Source organism: Thunnus thynnus, chromosome 8 (genome assembly GCF_963924715.1).
Source record: "Thunnus thynnus chromosome 8, fThuThy2.1, whole genome shotgun sequence".
In the NCBI taxonomy this organism is placed as follows: Eukaryota; Metazoa; Chordata; class Actinopteri; order Scombriformes; family Scombridae; genus Thunnus; species Thunnus thynnus.
In genome coordinates this window covers 4,213,378-4,232,332 of record NC_089524.1, presented here as the reverse complement: position 1 = coordinate 4,232,332, position 18,955 = coordinate 4,213,378, and the positions used below count along the sequence as shown (strand labels likewise).

Genomic DNA, 18,955 nt, shown 5'->3' with positions numbered 1-18,955 from the left:
GAGTGCGGCCGGGATGCTGCTAATCTTGCGCTCTGATTGCATAGGACATGCTTGAATGATACTCAACCTTGTTCCCAATATCCTCTCGCTTTGAGTCATGACTTTAATCATTACTAATGGAGGGTGATGAATACCTGGGACCAGTTGAGGATTTCATGAATTGCACTGAGCTGGAATGGCATGGGCTTTGAGAAGGAAATTGGATTTTTATGACGACATATCTCTGCTAAAAACCTGCGAGTGCAATGTAGAGGATCTACAGATGGAGCATGTGACTGTTATCCCCGAGCACACAACTACTATCATTGTTTACCTGCTTACAAAACTTTCCCCTGCTCGCTCACAAGTGTTTTTTCTTTTTGGCAGTAAGTGGGAGGACCCCGTCACCACTGTATCACTAAATATAATTGGTTGAGCCATTACACAAAGGTATAAAGGCATAATCCGCATCAGTATCATTTGAACATGAGCCAAACATTTTATGTGATGACTCATATGCTGAATGTCTTACAATACAATTAGAATGCCGAAAACAGATGGAAAGTCCCATGACAGTTAAGGAAAGTTCCATGAGGTAAGCATGTGACTTTTGAAATAATATTTGTTTAATGTATTCAATATCTTTGCCTACACTGACACCAAAATAAACAATATAAAAATAACTACAGGAACTAAGTTAAAAAAACAAACAAGCAAAAAAAATACCAGTGTTTTATCAAATTAATGTCACAGATGGAAAAAACAAAAGATAGAGCTCAGAGAAAGACATTCAAGTACATTGCTCTGTGTAAGATTTTGCATACAGTCAAGTCAAGTCAATTATATTTATATGGTGCAAAATCACAACAGAAGTTATCTCTCGTACTGGTCTATGTGTTTTGCCCAGGTGATGTTTATGTACCTAGCTGTCCAAGATAACAGACCAGCTAAACCAGTTAGATATATTTAGCGATACACTGGTAACTGGGTGTGCCCACTTACTGCGAAAAACCAGTAGAGGAGTTTCATGTGCAACTCAAACAGCTGCATGCACATATTATTTTTGCGAGCGCTTTCAAAGCACTTGTGCGAGCAATATTGTAGCCTTTCAAGAGAAACCCATGCGCTGAGCGCACGCAGAATCCGAAGGAGTGTGTGACTGTTTTCCCTGAGCGCACAACTATCATCGTTCTCCTGCTCACAAAACTCGCTAAATATATCTAACTGGTTTAGCTGGTCTGTTATCTTGGACATTTAGGTATATCAACATCACTTGAGCAAAACACATAGACCAGTACGAGAGATAACTTCTGTTGTGATTTTGCACCATATAAATATAATTGACTTGACTTGACTGTATGCAAAATCTTACACAGAGCAATGTACTTGAATGTCTTTCTCTGAGCTCTATCTTTTGTTTTTTATATATGATATACCTAAATGTCCAAGATAACAGACCAGCTAAACCAGTTAGATATATTTAGCGATACACTGGTAACTGGGAGTGCCCACTTACTGCCAAAAAGGAAGAACACTGGTGATTGAGCAGATGAAAGTTTTGTGAGCAGGAGAACGATGATAGTTGTGCGCTCAGGGAAAACAGTCACACACTCCTTCGGATTCTGCGTGCGCTCAGCGCATGGGTTTCTCCTGAAAGGCTACAATATTGCTCGCACAAGTGCTTTGAAAGCGCTCGCAAAAATAATATGTGCATGCAGCTGTTTGAGTTGCACATGAAACTCCTCTACTGGTTTTTCGCAGTAAGTGGGCACACCCAGTTACCAGTGTATCGCTAAATATATCTAACTGGTTTAGCTGGTCTGTTATCTTGGACAGCTAGGTACATAAACATCACCTGGGCAAAACACATAGACCAGTACGAGAGATAACTTCTGTTGTGATTTTGCACCATATAAATATAATTGACTTGACTGACTGTATGCAAAATCTTACAAAGAGCAATGTACTTGAATGTCTTTCTCTGAGCTCTATCTTTTGTTTTTTCCATCTGTGACATTAATTTGATAAAACACTGGTATTTTTTTTGCTTGTTTGTTTTTTTTTAACTTAGTTCCTGTAGTTATTTTTATATTGTTTATTTTGGTGTCAGTGTAGGCAAAGATATTGAATACATTAAACAAATATTATTTCAAAAGTCACATGCTTACCTCATGGAACTTTCATGGGACTTTCCATCTGTTTTCAGCATTGTAATTGTATTGTAAGACATTCAGCATATGAGTGATCACATAAAATGTTTGGCTCATGTTCAAATGATACTGATGCGGATTCTGCCTTTATACCTTTTTGTAATGGCTCAACCAATTATATTTAGCAATACAGTGGTGACGGGGTCCGCCCACTTACTGCCAAAAAGAAAAAACACTTGTGAGCGAGCAGATGAAAGTTTTGTAAGCAGGAGAACAATGATAGTAGTTGTGTGCTCGGGGATAACAGTCACATGCTCCTCTGGATTCTGTGTGCGCTCAGTGCATGGTTTTCTCCTCGAAGGCTACAATATTGCTCGTGTGAGCAGAAATATTCTGTGTGTGAGTGCTCTAAAAGCACTTGCAAAAATAATACGCGCACACCTCCTCTACATCCGTGCGTGGATCTCATTTGTGTTCGCAGGTTTTTGGCAGAGAGGCCACTGAAAAATGGGCTTGAGCTGGATTTATCCAGTATGATAAATGGATTAATTGTATTAATTTGATCTTTGACAAAATAATTTAATTTATGTTCCACTTCTTACCTTGAGTTAGTTTTTTGTTTTTATTCACAAGGGTTCACTTTTTACACCTGTCAGTCATTTTGTTAATTAATGTGTTTTGTAAAGTAATAATTGGTGAACACCAAGGGTCTCAAGTAGCTACGATTGCATGGTATCTAAATCCAGGGATGGTTTTTGATAGCAAATTTTGAATCATGTGAATTGGTTCTATAATCTGAAAATTGTCTGAGCAGACATATTTAGTATTTGTTGGACTCCACTGTAGGAAGTCCAGTTAAATAACAGTGTGGTCAAGCTCTGGTTCAAGAGTTATAAAAGATGACCAACTTTGCCCTGATGTTGGTATTATATACATGCACACAGGTACATGGAGGCTACCTGGCAGTGTTGTTCATGATTGGGCAAAGCAAAGCAAGGTTACAGCTAACTATCTGTTTGTGTGTCTTCACCTGCAACTTCATTTGTGCAAAATCAGTGTGAAAAATCAAATTTCAGGAAACTTTCAGATGCTGACACTTCCTTTTTGCATACAGGTATGGGAAAGATTGGATCATCTTTATTTAAAAGGATGTTTTGTGACAATACAAGATGATAGCTGAAATAATGGGATCCAACTGATTTGACTATATGCAATGGACTTCATAGGAGCCAGGAAAAAAAAAACATTTTGTGGACATATGAAAATAATGGAGACCAACAGGGTCAGTATGAACTATATTACTGGACTGACCTCAAAACGAAGTTTGTACAGTTAGTCAATCCATTCTTTGTGTTGACTGGAATATTTCTATTTGACTACTAAGGGCTATGCAAGTCAATATACTTGAAATGTGCATGGAACATATTCCAAAACCATAAAAAAAACCATGTGGAGTCAAATCTTTATTGACAAAGTAGTAAGTTTAGTCATGTAGCTTTGTTTTACTTCAGTAGCTTACTTATAGAGGGTGCCTATAATTTGAGAGAACAGGAACTTTTGGGTCTTACTACTAGTTTCCCTTCAGTAGGACATCATGTTTGGGTTGTTGAACTATGACCTCTACCCGGAAACAGATGTTCTGGCATAAAATAAGGCCTGAACAAAGGACTGGAGCACTCAAAATAGATGACTCTGCAATTCATTCCATTTTCATGTGGCCCTTTCTGGCCTAACGTACTTTGTAACAAGCTCTATTGTTCAGGCCTTATTCAGGCCTCGGGTAACCAAGGCAGTTAAGCCAATTTATTTCTGAGAAGAAGAAAGGTTAGTTGCGTCAGTGTAAAAAAAAAAAAAAACTGTATGCACCCAGAAATACTTAATATTTATATACTTCATACTTATCATTTTTCCCAGATTATTTTAAACAACCATATGTAATTGTATCATCTTCTTGCTAGAATGGTACAAATTTGTACTTTTTTATATTGTCAGAATGTACTTTGCACCATCATGCAAGATGAAAAGGTGTTAAATATACGCATGCCCGTTAAAGTATATCTGATAACAATGTACTTTTCATGCTTGTCATGTACTTCTGTTTTTGTTTATGTAACTCACTCATTGCTAAGGAACCAGTAGAACAAGACGCTCTTCAAAAGAACTGAGAGATAATGAAATCATGTCATAAGAAAGAGGCTGCAAACGTACACAACATAAACCAGATCCCTTACTCATTTCAGGAGTTATATTTGAAGGAAACACTTTTGTTGTTCACCTACCTTGCCTGACAATTGCCTATGAATGTGCTACGCAGACTGTAGTGGTAAATATGGAAAATATGAGTTGATAAACTTGCTCTGCTTTGCGATAATGATGTGATGTCTCCCTAAAAATCTTCCCCAATTGCAGATTACTGTCAAACTGAGGGTGTTATGACGGCATAAACTCATACATACATGTGTACAAAGTAACAAATAAAGCCGTTGTGTCTTCGCCTCTGGCTCTGGCAACAAATAATTCCTTGCTGCTGTGCAGTTTATCTGAGATGAACATCTTGATATTCTCCCCCGCTGCTGTCTTCACCTTTCAGCTACCTCCTCCCTTAAGACGCTTCTGCTTAGTGATTAGCGACTTAAAATATACCATTGTACGAACTTTACCCATTTTACAGCTCCCTAAACGGAGTCACTCAAACGTATAGGTGATTAAAACCAGACTGACAGATGTGCAGTGAAGTCTGTGGAAAAAGTGCAAGGCCCCCTGCTCTCTATTAGTTTAATTAGATTACCTTAATCTGATATAGGCTATTTCAAGTCATCACCCAATTATATATGCTCTTTTTGTTGGTGGCCCTGAGCACTGGAGTGTGTATTTATTTATTGCCTCTCTCCACCCCAACACACCCACAAATACACACACACACTTACGCAGGCTGAATGTTCAGTTCCACCTGGAGTAACATTGGCAGCTTTTCAAAATCATATGCATTCATTTTTAATTAAAATCTAAATTTAGGTGTTTTGCTTCAGAATATTTCGTATTCCCCAGGGACACTGAAGGGTTCAATGTTTAATTCATTTCTCATCACTCATCCTTGAGATTGCTTGTCTTCACATTGTTTCTACTTGACCTGAACTTCTCTGAATGTTTTTAGTTTTCTATCTGGAAGTTAATGCTCTCCTTCAGGGTTCACTGAATACAATATTACATTTTATTAACAATCGGAGGTTATGTTTGTAGACAATACACATAGTTTACCTGGTTTGTTCAGAATTATGTTTTTAGATGGTATGATTGCAATGCAACCGACTGTGGTCATGCAAAAGGAACAGCGAAAAGAAGTGAGAAGTCTGAACTCTCAAAGGGGAGATGATGTGAAGTTCTTCAGATCACACTTTTCCCAATCAAATGGCATGCTAAGGATTCTGGACTGGGCTGCACTGGCCATTTGTAAATCCATCACAAAGTTTGTGTGTAGTTTATTCTAGTGATTTTCTAAATTGGGTTGCACTGTTCAAACTTAAAGCCATTAAAACCATTAGATGTAATAACAATGTATCAAGTGACTATGAATAATGTGAGAGGTGGCACTCATAGTTAAGAACCTACAGAGCATTATCACCTGACTCTGCAGCTCCCCACGGCTTTACAGAGTTTCAGTATCAGAGTTTTAGCGAGTTTCAGCTCATTGTTTAGCTGTCCAGCACACAACTTCACTGTTTTGGTTCACTCTCAATGCTCTCATAGCGTCATTTTCAGGCACAACAAGCAGCTGTTTCAGCAAATATGCTCTAAAAACCAATTCTACACTACCTGCTCAGCACTAAAAGGTATACAAACACAGTTAGCAACTAGCTGGTAAACCAGCTCAAGCATTTCGCAACTAAACAGACATATATTATTTCCCTCAGGAGTTGGTGGAGACCAAAAACAGAGCTAAAAGAGAGTGAATATTGGACTTACATTCACCAGGTGGACAAAAATGAGACTCCAAATGAATGATAATGTTGCTCCGTAACTGCTGGATATAGAAATAACCAACTGTTTGCTAACAAGTTCAACATATCAAATTTAAAGGTTGATTATGTCAATGTTTTGTTCCCAACTTGTTTCCACTGCCTTGAAGTGGAAACAGCTATATTAGAAAGCTCACAATAGTTTTGTCAGTTAGCTAACTGCTTTAGCTAGCTATGCAACAGTTACGTCTAGCAGTCACTGGCTAACTATCTAGGAACAACTAATCTCTATGTAACAACTACTTTGGGTGGTGCAAACCATTTTACTTTAGTGATGCACTTCACTTGATAAACATATTATAAGATGTGTAAGCTGCAGTACGAAGAGCTGGCACAGCCAACATTTTAAAATATGTTTAAATTGTCAAATATGAATCCATCGAAAGTTGATAAATGTTATACTGAATTATTTTTCAGCCCTATAACTGATACTCGTGGTTGGTATATACAGTACTGGTTGTACTAAATGCTCAAATTCATAAAAGGGTCCACAATAAATGACACACACAACTACAAACAAAATTAATTCAGTACATTTAATTAATTGATTCATTGCACATTTGCTCAAGTGCAGTTATACTCAATGTAAAGCTTTAAAAAATACAATCTCAGTCATCTCCGACATGATTCTGAGTGCTTTCATGTTGATTTTTTTTAAATAAAATACAGAATATGATAAACCTTCTCTTGAGTTGTGTTATTTGATAAATCTGTAAAGTAAACATTGACAAACAGGGCAGCATAACTGGTCAACGTCAAAGATACTTTCATTCATATTTAGGTAGTGTAACTTTCAACATACATGTACATTTCCCTTTGTCTGTGTAAACACATTTGTGTCTTAATGTTTTTTTTTTTTTTTAGATTTCTAGAGTGCGACATACTGTACTACCCTTTAAAGGAGAACCCTCACTTTAACTGAAGAATGAGTTACCATCTTTCTGTTGGCACCTGAATTATCACAATCACCACTCTTGCACTGCAGCAGCTTTTGTGCATGCTCCATGTTGCAGACATGTCCTCTAGTGTCCCTTTTAGAAATAGCTCAACAGGTTTACAATACTTGACATTTTTTCTCAAATTAAAAAAATAGTTTGGATCTTCAACTGTACACAATACCAAAAACAATGTGCTTTTCCTCATATAGTGTATAGTGCTGAGTTCAACATGCCCTCCACCAGCTGTTACAGTGTGCCCATCTCCCTTTTTTGAGGCAGGTGGTAATCACAGGATGCATCAAGGAGGCCTCTCTCCATGAAACCTTCGGTGTCTGTACCTGCCGTTCTTTTCCTTAGCCATGTTGATACAGGCATTGTGCTTGTTGCTCTGCAAGTGGTTCCAGAACTTGATGAGTTCATTGGGGTGAAACTGATGGGACGTGATTAGGTGGCTGTATTTGCAACTGGAGTAAGACACCCGCCAATGGTTGAAGAGGAATTCATTGGGTGGCGGCACTGGGTCAATGCGCAACTTCGCCAGGCATATCCCCACATAAACATCCTCCAGGTGCAGCCTGCGTATGCTGAGAGAAGCCTGGTAGATCTGCTCGGCCATGTCTCCTGAGAACACGTACCCTGTGCCAGAACAGAATATCGGGTAGCGCTCGCTTGGGTACAGCTCTGGCGGCATATACCACTTGCTGTCCTTGTTTCGGTTTGGTGCATAGCCTCTCATCAGGTAACCGGTGAAGTACCTCTGCTTGGGAGGCAGCTCAGGCTTCAGCAGCTTCTGGATGAGATACTCAGTATTGACAAACATGTCACTGTCTGTCTTCATCACATAAGAGGCGTGTGGGCAATAGGTAGCCACCCAGTTCATGCCCATTAGGGTTTTAATGGTCAGGTTGTAATAAGTGTCCTGATAGTCCTGTTGGATAATGTCATGGTAAACACGGCTCTCCTCCTCTATGCTGCTCTGGACGAAGGTGTCCGAGCTCTTTCCTGTGCCGAGCAAGAAGAGACGTATGAACCCTAGGCCCATTGCTACACTCTCATTCCCCCATGTCTGCCGGATCGCATTACGGGCATCAGCCTGGCTGGGTTCGGCAGCAATGAGGAGGATTAGGAATGGCGCGCTGTCCCTGCACTTGAAAGGCTCGTTCAGGATGTATCGGTAGGGCTGCGCACTGAGTCTCCCTCCCACACCCATCTCCTTTTGTAAACTGTTGTTGGTGCTCATGGAGTCCCCAAGTCCCATTACACCCATCCTGGCTCCTCCCCCTCCACCCAGTCCTCCACCTCCTCCTCCTCCTCCTCCTCCTCCTCCTCCTCCGGTCTCCCCCACTGCCCCCTCCGCCTGCTGTGAGCTGAGGTTGAGCAGAGGCTTTGGCGCTACATACCCCGTCTCCCTCCACAGGCTCCTCAGGGAGCTGCTCTGGTTTGCTTCTCCCTTGGGGCTACGGAAGCCCCTGACGGTGTAGGCCAGCGGGTTTTCCCGGGGCCCACTGCGTCCAGGCAGCCAGTCCTGGTGGCTGAAAAATAGGAAGAGGGTGAAGAGCAGAGCCAGCGAGAGGAGGCCAGCCACATGGGTCCGGAATAGCGAACGCTTGACGGTCCAGGTCATCTTGATGGGACAGCAGTGCCGCCGTCTCCACTGCATGGTGCAGGTTGGGGTTGCAGGAGGCTGCTGCGGCTGCTGCTCGAGAATGGGCGGCGGCGGTGGTCACATACAGTCACCTCAAACATGTGGTTGCCAACAGTCAGAGGGTTATCTGAGCTGGCAGATGGGTTGGAGTGAGCCTCCTCGTAGAGTCAGGGGTATGTTTGAGCCCCTCAGTGCAGCTTGGAGCAGGGTTAAAAAGGCTCCCGGTGGAGCTAGGAAGGCGACGATTCTCTGGCCATGGAGGCTTCTCCCTGACTCTTCTTTGGCACTGTAGACAAACAGAGGGTCATGCTCTATGTCTTGTCTCCTTCAGGATATGATAAGGGTCACCTCCTCTGTGTTTGCTCTCTCTAATCTGAAAAGAGAAAAAAAGAAATAGAGGAAATATTCTTGGCAGCAGTCCAAAAAGCACCTTCTATTCACTGGCACTGAGCCACATGTCAATTGTTTGAGTTGCAGATGTGTTTTTTATGCTACTTGTGGGGAGCTTCTTTCTTAATCACTTTATTTATGGTTTGTTTTGACACTCTGAGAGTAACTGTAAATTAATTTCTTCCAGATGCAAAAGCCCCAGTTAGAGTCTTCTGCATATGCAGTGCCCACCATGGTAAATGGCTCTTTTGGTAAGCTGACTTAACATATTGAAAGGGAGAAGCTGAATCAATATGACAGCGTTGTAGCATCTTTGATTGGACAGGGACGTAGAACACAACAGGCTCAAGGGATGTGGCTTTCTGAGGAAGGAAAATGGGAGATTTAGAGAATACTGTTGGAGCATGTCAGAAGGGTGGATTGCAGCTGCAGAAATTACTATGCATAAAGTGCATCTGTATGATTGAGAAAAAGCACATCCAGATGCCTGAGTATTTTCTGAGATACAGCATAGCACACATTTTTAGAATAAATCAGTCAAACACAACTGACTAAATGAGCACATTTTCCTAATACTTTAATAGGTGACAGAAAATAAGAACATTTACTATATCATCACAAACTCATATCACAGTTAAATCAGTGAAGAACAGGAAATGCTCTAGAACTCTTCGTGGAAACTATGTGCTGTCTATCTGGTGCTGCGAACGGTGAGATGGTGGCTGCCTCTTGCATGTCATTATTCAGCTTAATGCCTGGGGCAGAAGTATAAATTGCAGGTTTGCTCAATGTGATGCCGACTAACGCTACTCTGAGCCGCTTGGGCGAGCGAGTGTCATCAGCCCCCCACCACGCGTCGACAGCTAGGGAGGAGATGCATCTGTCAAAATGAGTTTTCAGGGTCCAGCAGGCAGTGGTGCCGAAGCCTGAGCCAGCCTCTGGCGATAACAGCCTTCACCCGCCATTCACCTTCCACCTTCGGCTTATCAATGCTGCCTACTGTCTAGCTGAGACCACCCAGGCTGCTTGATCTTCTACCACAAGCAGGCATAAATACAGTACATGCAAGGAGAGATACGCATAAATGTTCACATGCAAACACAAGCACATGCAGCAACACAGACAAAATGTGACGTGAATGGTTGCATCTGTTGCCCACAGGGAGTTGTGCACCAAGGGAAGCACAAAAGCAATCACGTATGTGCACATTGATTCACTAACTCGCCAAGGAAAACAATCAGTTTGCACAAGCACAAAATTTACTGTGCATCGCTTGTAATCGTATGCACAAAATGAATGAATGCAAAATCTAATGCACACAAGACTTAAATGCCATATACGACATACTGCACACAGTCACTCGTGTGTAGAGACTCACACAAAAAATGCACATCACAGATAATTATATCTACACCACAGAGACACATCATCATTTCTGTGCACATTAACACAAACACACACACACACAAGTAGACACAAATCACCAGAGAAAACAGAATATGCCAGCAGAAACTTGCAGGTTGAACCAGACTCTTGTGAATATTAATGTAGCAGCAGTGTAAAGTCTTATCCATGCTTCCTTCCTGGGTGTATTAATTTACTGAGTGTCTCTATATTGCCTTTTTTTGTTTATTGTTTGCTCACTTTTTTAAATAATTCGCAGATACCGAGCAACAGAGGATTGTTTTGTACAAATGCTACACGCTGGCTTGGTGTGAGGCAGATTTTCTACACTTCCAATTTTCATTTCCTGTTATGTTTGCTCATTCATCATGACAACTTGCAAGGAACACGATAACCTTTTCAGGCGAGTGTGCTTACCCAGCGCAAGCAATTACAGGAGAATGAGAGGGGCCAGGGCCGGCTTTGTTTTAAAGGTTAACATACTTTACATCGAAGCATATCCAGCGCTTGAGAGATTTCTGCTGTCAACTAAATGAACATCTAGTTACGTGAGCTCTGATGAAGTGTGCACACACACAGAGGGACACATACTCACATAAATGTACGTAGAGATAAACACACACACACCCAACGGAAGCCCACACACGACCACGTCCACCCACCCGCCCACCCACACGCTCAAACACAGACAGACAAACAGGGATGTGATTGTTTGACTTTTTTTGTTTTGCTTTTCGACATGAATGCCAATTTCACTGTGAGATCCCACATCCATTTTTACTTTTTAGCAGTTCCATTTAATCTGCCAGTGCCTCTCCGCATTAATTCATTTTCTTGCCTCCCATCAATGTCACTTCTATGCAAGCCAATTAGTTACACTAGCACTAATTAAAGCCCCAGCGATTCTGCTGCGGTCAATAATCAGAACGAAGGCTGGGGGAGTGACACAGTGGTGACATACTAGGCATACGTTATAGTTTTGTCTCTGTCACCGAATCAGCTTGAAAAGGGCTAAAATCGAATAAAACTTCACTACAGCAAGGTAAGCAAGCAATTCAACGCAGTTTGCTTTCTTTGTTTCAACGCCTACATAAACGGCCGTGCCCGCCTTTGCCTCCACAACGCGTGTAACGCATGCAAGACAAGCTTCGCCGATGTCGACGAGGATATGACCTTCATTCAGTAAAACACTACACTTTATGATAGTGACACATTTTCCTCGGGAAAAATACAAGCTCCCATTTGTGAGGCGTTTAGAGTGGCTGTTCACTGAAGTAAAGAGGTTAAATTCTGCTTTATTGAAACAGGCCTGACTGATTATGTGGCTGTTTCATCGAATGACACTGCCTCCAAGCAACAGCCCTCATTCAACCACTGAAGTAGCATTGTGGCACATGGCCTTCATCAGGGCGAATAAATAAATAAATAAATAAAATCAGCGTTCTTAAAAACATTCCCTGACAAAGGCAATATGACAAAACACTACGGTAACAAAATAAAAAAAAAAATAAAAAAAAGCATGTGAGTTGTGGCTGAGTGCTATTTTTTCAAAGGGCTGTGACTTACAATTATTTTCATTAGCGATTAATTTTTTTTCTCAAGTAATTATTCTGTCTAAAATGTCAAAAAAAAAAAGTGTGAAAAAATATTTATCACAATTATCCCAGAGCCCAAGGTGACATATTCAAATTGCTTGTTTTAACCCCAAAGATATTCAGCATAAGAATAGAAACAGACATTTCAGAAGAAGAAGAAGGGAACCAGTAAATGATTGTCATTTTACCTTGAAAAGTGGCTTGAATGATTAATTAATTATCAAATGAGTTGCCAATTAATTTAAATTGAATGTACTAATCATTTCAATTGTAATTGTTTAAAGGCAGTTCTGATACACAAAACTGCAGCATTTTAGTGTAGAGTACACTGAACTGGTTAAATAAAACACAATAAAACACATAATCCAGTACATCAGTTCGTGTTGCCTAGTTATCTTTCACATTTAGTTTTTTATAAACCAAGCATGTGGTTGACTGGTGAAGTAGTAGCTGTATAATCAGCCTTAGTAGCAATTTAATGTCATATCTGAGAGATATACAGTGAAGTGATTTGACAAAATGATGCAGCGATAGCGCTACAGATGACTTCTCTGTTTTTAATTCTGCCTCTTTGAGTTTTCAATTTTGATGCAGGAAGGTTTGTAATGTCAATGTTTAGCTTCCATATGTTTACTTGGGAATTAAAATTAGGCTATGTATGTATTGCACTCCAAGGAGGCTTCATCAAACTCAAATCAGTCAGGAAGTTGATGCTTTATTGTAGTCTGGTGAGAGTACAGTTGTTACGCCCAGTAAATAGGGCCAACAGGGAGCAAATAGGACGTCCATTGTTTGGTTTCTGTTTAATATGAGACTGCCCTGGCTCTCAGTCCCCATTGTCATCATTCCAGTTGGAGGAACCAAAGTCTAAAGAGAATATCTTTATCTTTAGAAACAGCTTTATCTTCAATTGCGCCCTCTCTCTGCGTGTTTGAGATCTCGCTTCCCATTGCTTTCTTTACTGTATTGCTTTTGTTGGCAAGAAAACGATTGAATTAGTTTTGCTTCCTTGTGACACGGCCTGCACGGCAATGACTTTTAAGAATTTTATATCTGCTTTTGTTCTCTCCAGGTTCTCTCATCTTAAAAAAAAAGAATCTTCCAGGGAATTCAGTCCTGGGCTTTGTAAAGAGCAGACACTTGAAATAAAGGAGGCTGTTGGTGAGTCCACACCTCTCCCCCGAGTGCTGCAGGGGTCTCATCTCAATCCCTCCTCATTCTGGTCACTTTCCTCTCTCCCTGTTCAGCTGCATCTCTCCTCAACAACCTGTCATTTTCTGGCTGTTGTTTACCATCTGACTGCAGTGAAGAGTTCACAAATACTGCCAAAAAGACAAGTGAAATTGGGGTGAGGGGTGACATCATCGCTATTCTTCTTCCTGACTTTCACTTTCTCTCCCTCCCCTGCTTCATTTCGAGTTATTAACCAGCTTGTAGTCCCAAAGTGAGGTACTGTATGGGGTTTTGATAATCTTGAGCAAACTGTTTCACCAAACAAAGACATTTTTGTTGCATATAAACAGAAGTACAGCGAATTTTATTGTATGAGAACTATAAATTGTATAGGATTGCAAAAGTGAATTTGCTGTGCTTTTAAAGAGTGGTGACCAAAGAAAGAGATCATGTACTGTGCTTCATTTGCTTCAGAAATGATATGACAGTGGCAAATATCAGTCAAAAATCAATTTCTAAGGTTAAAACATACTTGTTAAATGTGTGTTATGCTACTTATAGTATGATGGGGGAGGCACTAATCCAGAAAACAAATCTTATATTCATTTCAAATGAAGTAATCTCTATTATATGATTTAAAGGCTGTTGAAGACATTTAAGATTTTGTCTTATATGTTAATATTCTTACTGTAAAGAACAAATATGTCTCACTGTAAGTATGATTGTCAAAAATTTCCAGAAGAAATATTTATATAATAATGTTGTTAAGTTGTGTATTTGGTATTTCACAGGTGATAAAGGTGATGAGCATCATTTATATATTGGTTTCTCCTGATGAAGACAGAAATAGGTTCTTTAATAACATGCTACATTCAAGTTGTTATTGAGCATTTGCCAGGGTTTCATCATTTGTTGACTATTTCTAAACAGTAAACATTTTATTGTATCAGTTTTAAATACTAAGCAACAGGTGACTTTTTATTTACATAAGTTTGCCTATGAGAGGTAATTATGGAAAAAAGTCCAAGCAAAACTCTTTATGCTATGTTCAGCCTGGCAGATACTTTCAGTTTTTTCTCTGAGGTTCTTAAAGATCTGAACGACAACCCAAATACAATAGTGGTGAATGGGATTTCAGGTACTAAAAGGAAATTACACTTCAAATATTTCCTGTCTGGGTAATCCACAGACTGTGTTGTGTGCAGTTTTTTACTGGAACAAACTTTCTATTCAAGAAATAGTCCTGATAAAAAACAACAACAACAACAACAAAAAACAGTGCGGCAGAGAGAGGAAATGTTTTTTTTGGGGGGTTGATTTGAGTGAACTGACCCTTTAAACATATTTGGTGTGTATCTGACTCAACTGGGATAGGACCGCTGGGAGGGAGGGTTGCATTCTTGCTAAGTGTTGCAGAGCAGATGACTGACACTGGATGGCCAGCTGTGTTTTTTTTTTTTTTCCTCCCCCCTTTATCACTAGAGGCTGGTCAGATCTGGGCCAGGCCACTGGAGCCCCATCCCATCACACGACATGACCATATCTGATCCTTAAAGGGTCAGTTCACCCAAATTACTGGAAAAAACAAACAAATATTTTCTCACTTACGTCTACATTTATCTCTCTAGCTGTATCTAGCATTGCAGACTGTTTTTTTTTAAAATTTGCTTCCTTGTTGTAATATTCTCTGAGACAACCACCTCCACTTCAATATTTTTTGTAAGTTGTGTAAACACAAGTCAAAGCGATATAATGTAGAGGTGCTGTGAAACATTTAGATTCATTTGTCCTTTAAAAAGAGGCCGTAACAAAGGATCGAACAGCCTCTTAAAACTGGACTCAAAAATACAAGAGACCTCAGGGAAATAAAGCTTTGGCAGCTGCGAGCTGCTGTCGATGTAGTAAATATTATATGACAGTGATTCTCTTTCACTCAGTCAGAGTGATATCCACGCCTTCTCACTGAGCTGCTGCCAACTTTCACTTGAATTTAATTCTAGCTTTATTTCCATTTTACTTCGTTAATAAAGCCCGTACTCTCTTCACTTCAGCTCTTTCCAGGGTTGTCGGTTGAGACGCCACTGCAATAAATTATGGTGGTTTGAAAATTAGACTCTATTAAAGTTTCATAATGTAGTGGGCAGAGTGAACACCCAGATGGCAAGCCTAGCTGTTTTTTTATTTTTTTATTTTATTTTTAATGCCCGTCTCAGCAGTTAGCAGATATCCCTAAGCATGCACAGGCTTCAGTGCCAAATAGCTCAGGCAGCTGGACGTGATGAAGTGGATAAAAAGCCCTGTTAATTGAACTGGATCAATGGAAATTCCTTGGCTTTGCCTCTTGGCAGGTCCAAGGAGGGGTTTCCTAATCTTGATTTTATGTAAACGAATACAGAATGGACTACTGACCCCCATTTTATGACACTGATTGTACCTTCAGGAGCTCCCATCAACTTTGATAGAAACGTCTCTGCCCAAGGCAAGGACAAGTGAAAGCTATCATTGTATATTTATCCTTAAGGAGTGTCGTCAGAGTAAAATCTAACTATTCTTAATTTTGCAGTGGTACACCTGCCTTGAACACCTGCCTGAGGCATCCCTGTGTGTCACTGCAACATTTTAGGGAGCCACTGGGGGGTCCAAAAAGTGCACTGCAGGATGTGGGACACAGAGGAAGGGCAGATGGATTGAGGGATGGATGGATACTTGTCAAGGCGGCAGAAAAGGGTGGATGGCTGGATGTAATGGAGGGGAGAGGAGGGCGGGGAAGGCTAAATGAATAATGAGGATGTGGAGGACTGATGAGACGTGCAGTGCTGCGTACCTCCTCCTCCTCCTCATGCTGCTGCTGCTGCTGCTGCTGACAGGGCTGCGGTCGGCTGACGGAGTGTGTGAACCCCGGTGCGTTTACCCGCCATCACCGCCTGCTTGGATTGGACAACAACCTGGGCTTTAATGCGTCTCCTCTTCCAGCTCCCTCTCCTCTAATCACACTGACATCTCGGATGCGTTACGTCCCTCCTCGTCCTCATCCCCACAGGCTCAACAAACCTGCAGGTTTTTTGGTTCTCCTCCTGCTGCGACTCCTCCTCTGCTCTCTCTCCTGCTCCTTGTGTCCGTAATACACCACAGCTCCCCTCTATCTCACTACTTGATTTTTTTTTTTTTTTTTTTTTTTTTTTTGCTTCCCCCCTCGCTGTTTCACTGTTATTTCTTGATCTTATCCAAGTTCATCTCCCTTTCTGTAATGTAGAAATGTAAATAGAAAACACCACAGCATCCACACACGTTTATCCAGCGCCCGATCCTCTCTGAAAGGAGGTGAGAGAGCAGCGGCGACAGAGCGGCAGGAGTGCGGCTGGTCCTGCACGATGCTCAGCGGGCTGATGTAAACAGTAGAAGCGCAGTGAAAGATGGAGGAAAAACAGAATAAAAAAAATATATAAAATCCTCTACCACCTCTGAGTCAATTCACTGCCAAAACAGATTCCCCGAGTCCTGAAGGCAAAACAAAAAAAAAAACAACTCGTTTACCTTCAACTCCCTGCCTCCTGGTTTGACAGTCCGCTTCTTCTTTTTCTTCTCTACTGAATCTTTCCTCCGCTCCGCCTCAGACCGACCCCTGTCGGATTTCCCAGCCGGGTAAGACAGCTGCTGGCCCGGGCAGGTTGGCTGTCGGACACCGCTACACTGACGGAACTCTACCACGTCACTGCATTCTTAGCGGAGAAGCTCACGTGACCCAGTTAGACGCTTGTGCTGCATTCATGGGGTGTTGGTGAAAAATCCCCTTCAACACACACCCATCTACACACACACACACACACACACACACACACACACACACACACACACACACACACACACACACACAGTTAAAAAAAAAAGTGTTCAAATACATACTGTAATAATTAGAACTTGCAAAAGGTGCAGCCCATATAATTACTGATATTATAGTCTTGTTCCAGGATATTATTAATCAACCCATTTAGAGGATCATTTTATTAAAGTTTGAGGAGAGGGATAGAAAGCAGAGACAGATCCTAGGTGAGGTTGAGACAGAGATGCACTTCCTCCTACAATGTAAAACATTCAATAAATGAAGGAGCATTTAAAATTTCACATTTCAAAGAGCTTAATGACCTCTTAAAATTAAAAATACTCTTTGGAGAAGGAGGGCGGATCTTGCTGCTCAGTATGTATATACATGTCACACCCTGAGGGACAGTGAATGACCAAGACACACACACACACACACACACACACACACACACACACACACACACACACAAATACATGCATAGGATATACTGTATACATAAATAAATAGATATACTCTATATGATTAATATATATCAGTCCTAATGTTATTTTAATGTTATTTTGTTCATTGACTTTTGATGCTTTGGCAATATTGTTTGTTGTGACATTCATGCCAATAAAGCAAATTTTGAATTTGAATTTGAAATATTACATTAAAAAACAGTTATTATGTCTGACACAAACTTACAAGCTCTCATTTTGACCAGGCCATGAAAGTAAGTGATGAATCTTATTGTACAAATACACAGGACTATACTATACATTTAGAAAACACTCATAAACATTTAATACAGAAAACTTGGTTTATTTTCAAGATTACATTACATTATGTGACAAAGAAAATGATTTATTCACAATAAAAGTGTGATATCAATTAATATTCAAAACTTACCTCCATGACTCATACTTAAAAGGGAACATGTTTTCACAGTAATTTCACAATGTCAAAAAGCTACCACGAAATCCTTTTGAGGAAATGTGTTTCTTTCAATCCAACTTTTTTTATTTTTTTTTTCTTTCTTTTTTTAGATAAAAACAAACAAAAACAAAAAAAATTGCTATGGAAACACAATCAGAAGGCCTCAATCACAGCTTTGGAATCACATCATTTCAGTCACAACCAGTTGCCTTTTGAGTTGAAAATTGTGCTTTCACTTATGGACACCCCCGGCAGTTTTTCATGGTTTAGGTCCCTCAGTTCTAATTAAGGAAAATCTTAATACTGTAAAATACAATGATATTTTAGACAATATTGGGATTTCACTTTGTTGCAAAGGTTTGGGGAAGACTCTCTCCTGTTTCAATATGACGATGCCCCACACACAAAGCTAGGCCCGGAAAAAATGGTTTTCCCAGTTAAGAACTTGACTTGACCATCCAACAGCTTTGTGATAAACCTGAACACAGACTATGAGCTAGGTCTTAATAGCAACTCCCTGCAGCCACGCGGGTTTCACAGTCTTATTGAGAGCCATCAACAATCACATATGGATGTAATGTGCAGGTGTCCATATATATTTATCTGCTTAGATTACTCAAGTACTTTAATAAAACTGTGTGTTGATTGTTAGCTGTCACATGATACAGCAATTAAAAACAAAAAAGGGAGTACATTTAAAGCAAAGACCCTACATTGGACTGAATTGTGGTTCTTCTGTGAATGTCTCTGTTTTTGGTCCACAAAAAAAAAAAAAAAAGAAAGGAAAAAGATGCAGCAAATTCTTATGTGTCTATGTATCATTCCTGACATGTGATTCTAAATGTCTCAGTAAAAAAAAATCAGGGTCCATTCTTAAAAAAAAAAAAAAAAAATTGCAAACAGTGTCTCCCATCTGAAAGCTGA

The 18,955-nt window shown here is 40.3% G+C and overlaps 1 protein-coding gene across 3 annotated transcripts in view; it reads right to left on the bottom strand.

Annotated features, from left to right (window-relative positions):
* Positions 1–6,662: 6,662 nt before the first annotated feature.
* b3galt2 (UDP-Gal:betaGlcNAc beta 1,3-galactosyltransferase, polypeptide 2) overlaps positions 6,663–18,955 on the bottom strand; it is a 34,378-nt gene continuing 22,085 nt past the window's right edge. The window contains exons 2-4 of one of the 3 annotated variants that reach the window (XM_067596168.1): positions 16,825–17,097; positions 16,115–16,673; positions 6,663–9,101 (exon numbers count right to left, since the gene is read on the bottom strand). In XM_067596168.1, the coding sequence (XP_067452269.1) occupies positions 7,382–8,743 (1,362 nt within the window). In that variant the 5' untranslated portion in view covers positions 8,744–9,101; positions 16,115–16,673; positions 16,825–17,097 and the 3' untranslated portion in view covers positions 6,663–7,381. Of the gene's footprint in view, positions 9,102–16,114; positions 16,674–16,816; positions 17,098–18,955 lie in introns of all 3 variants that reach the window. The other 2 variants (XM_067596170.1, XM_067596169.1) reach the window with 2 other exon arrangements.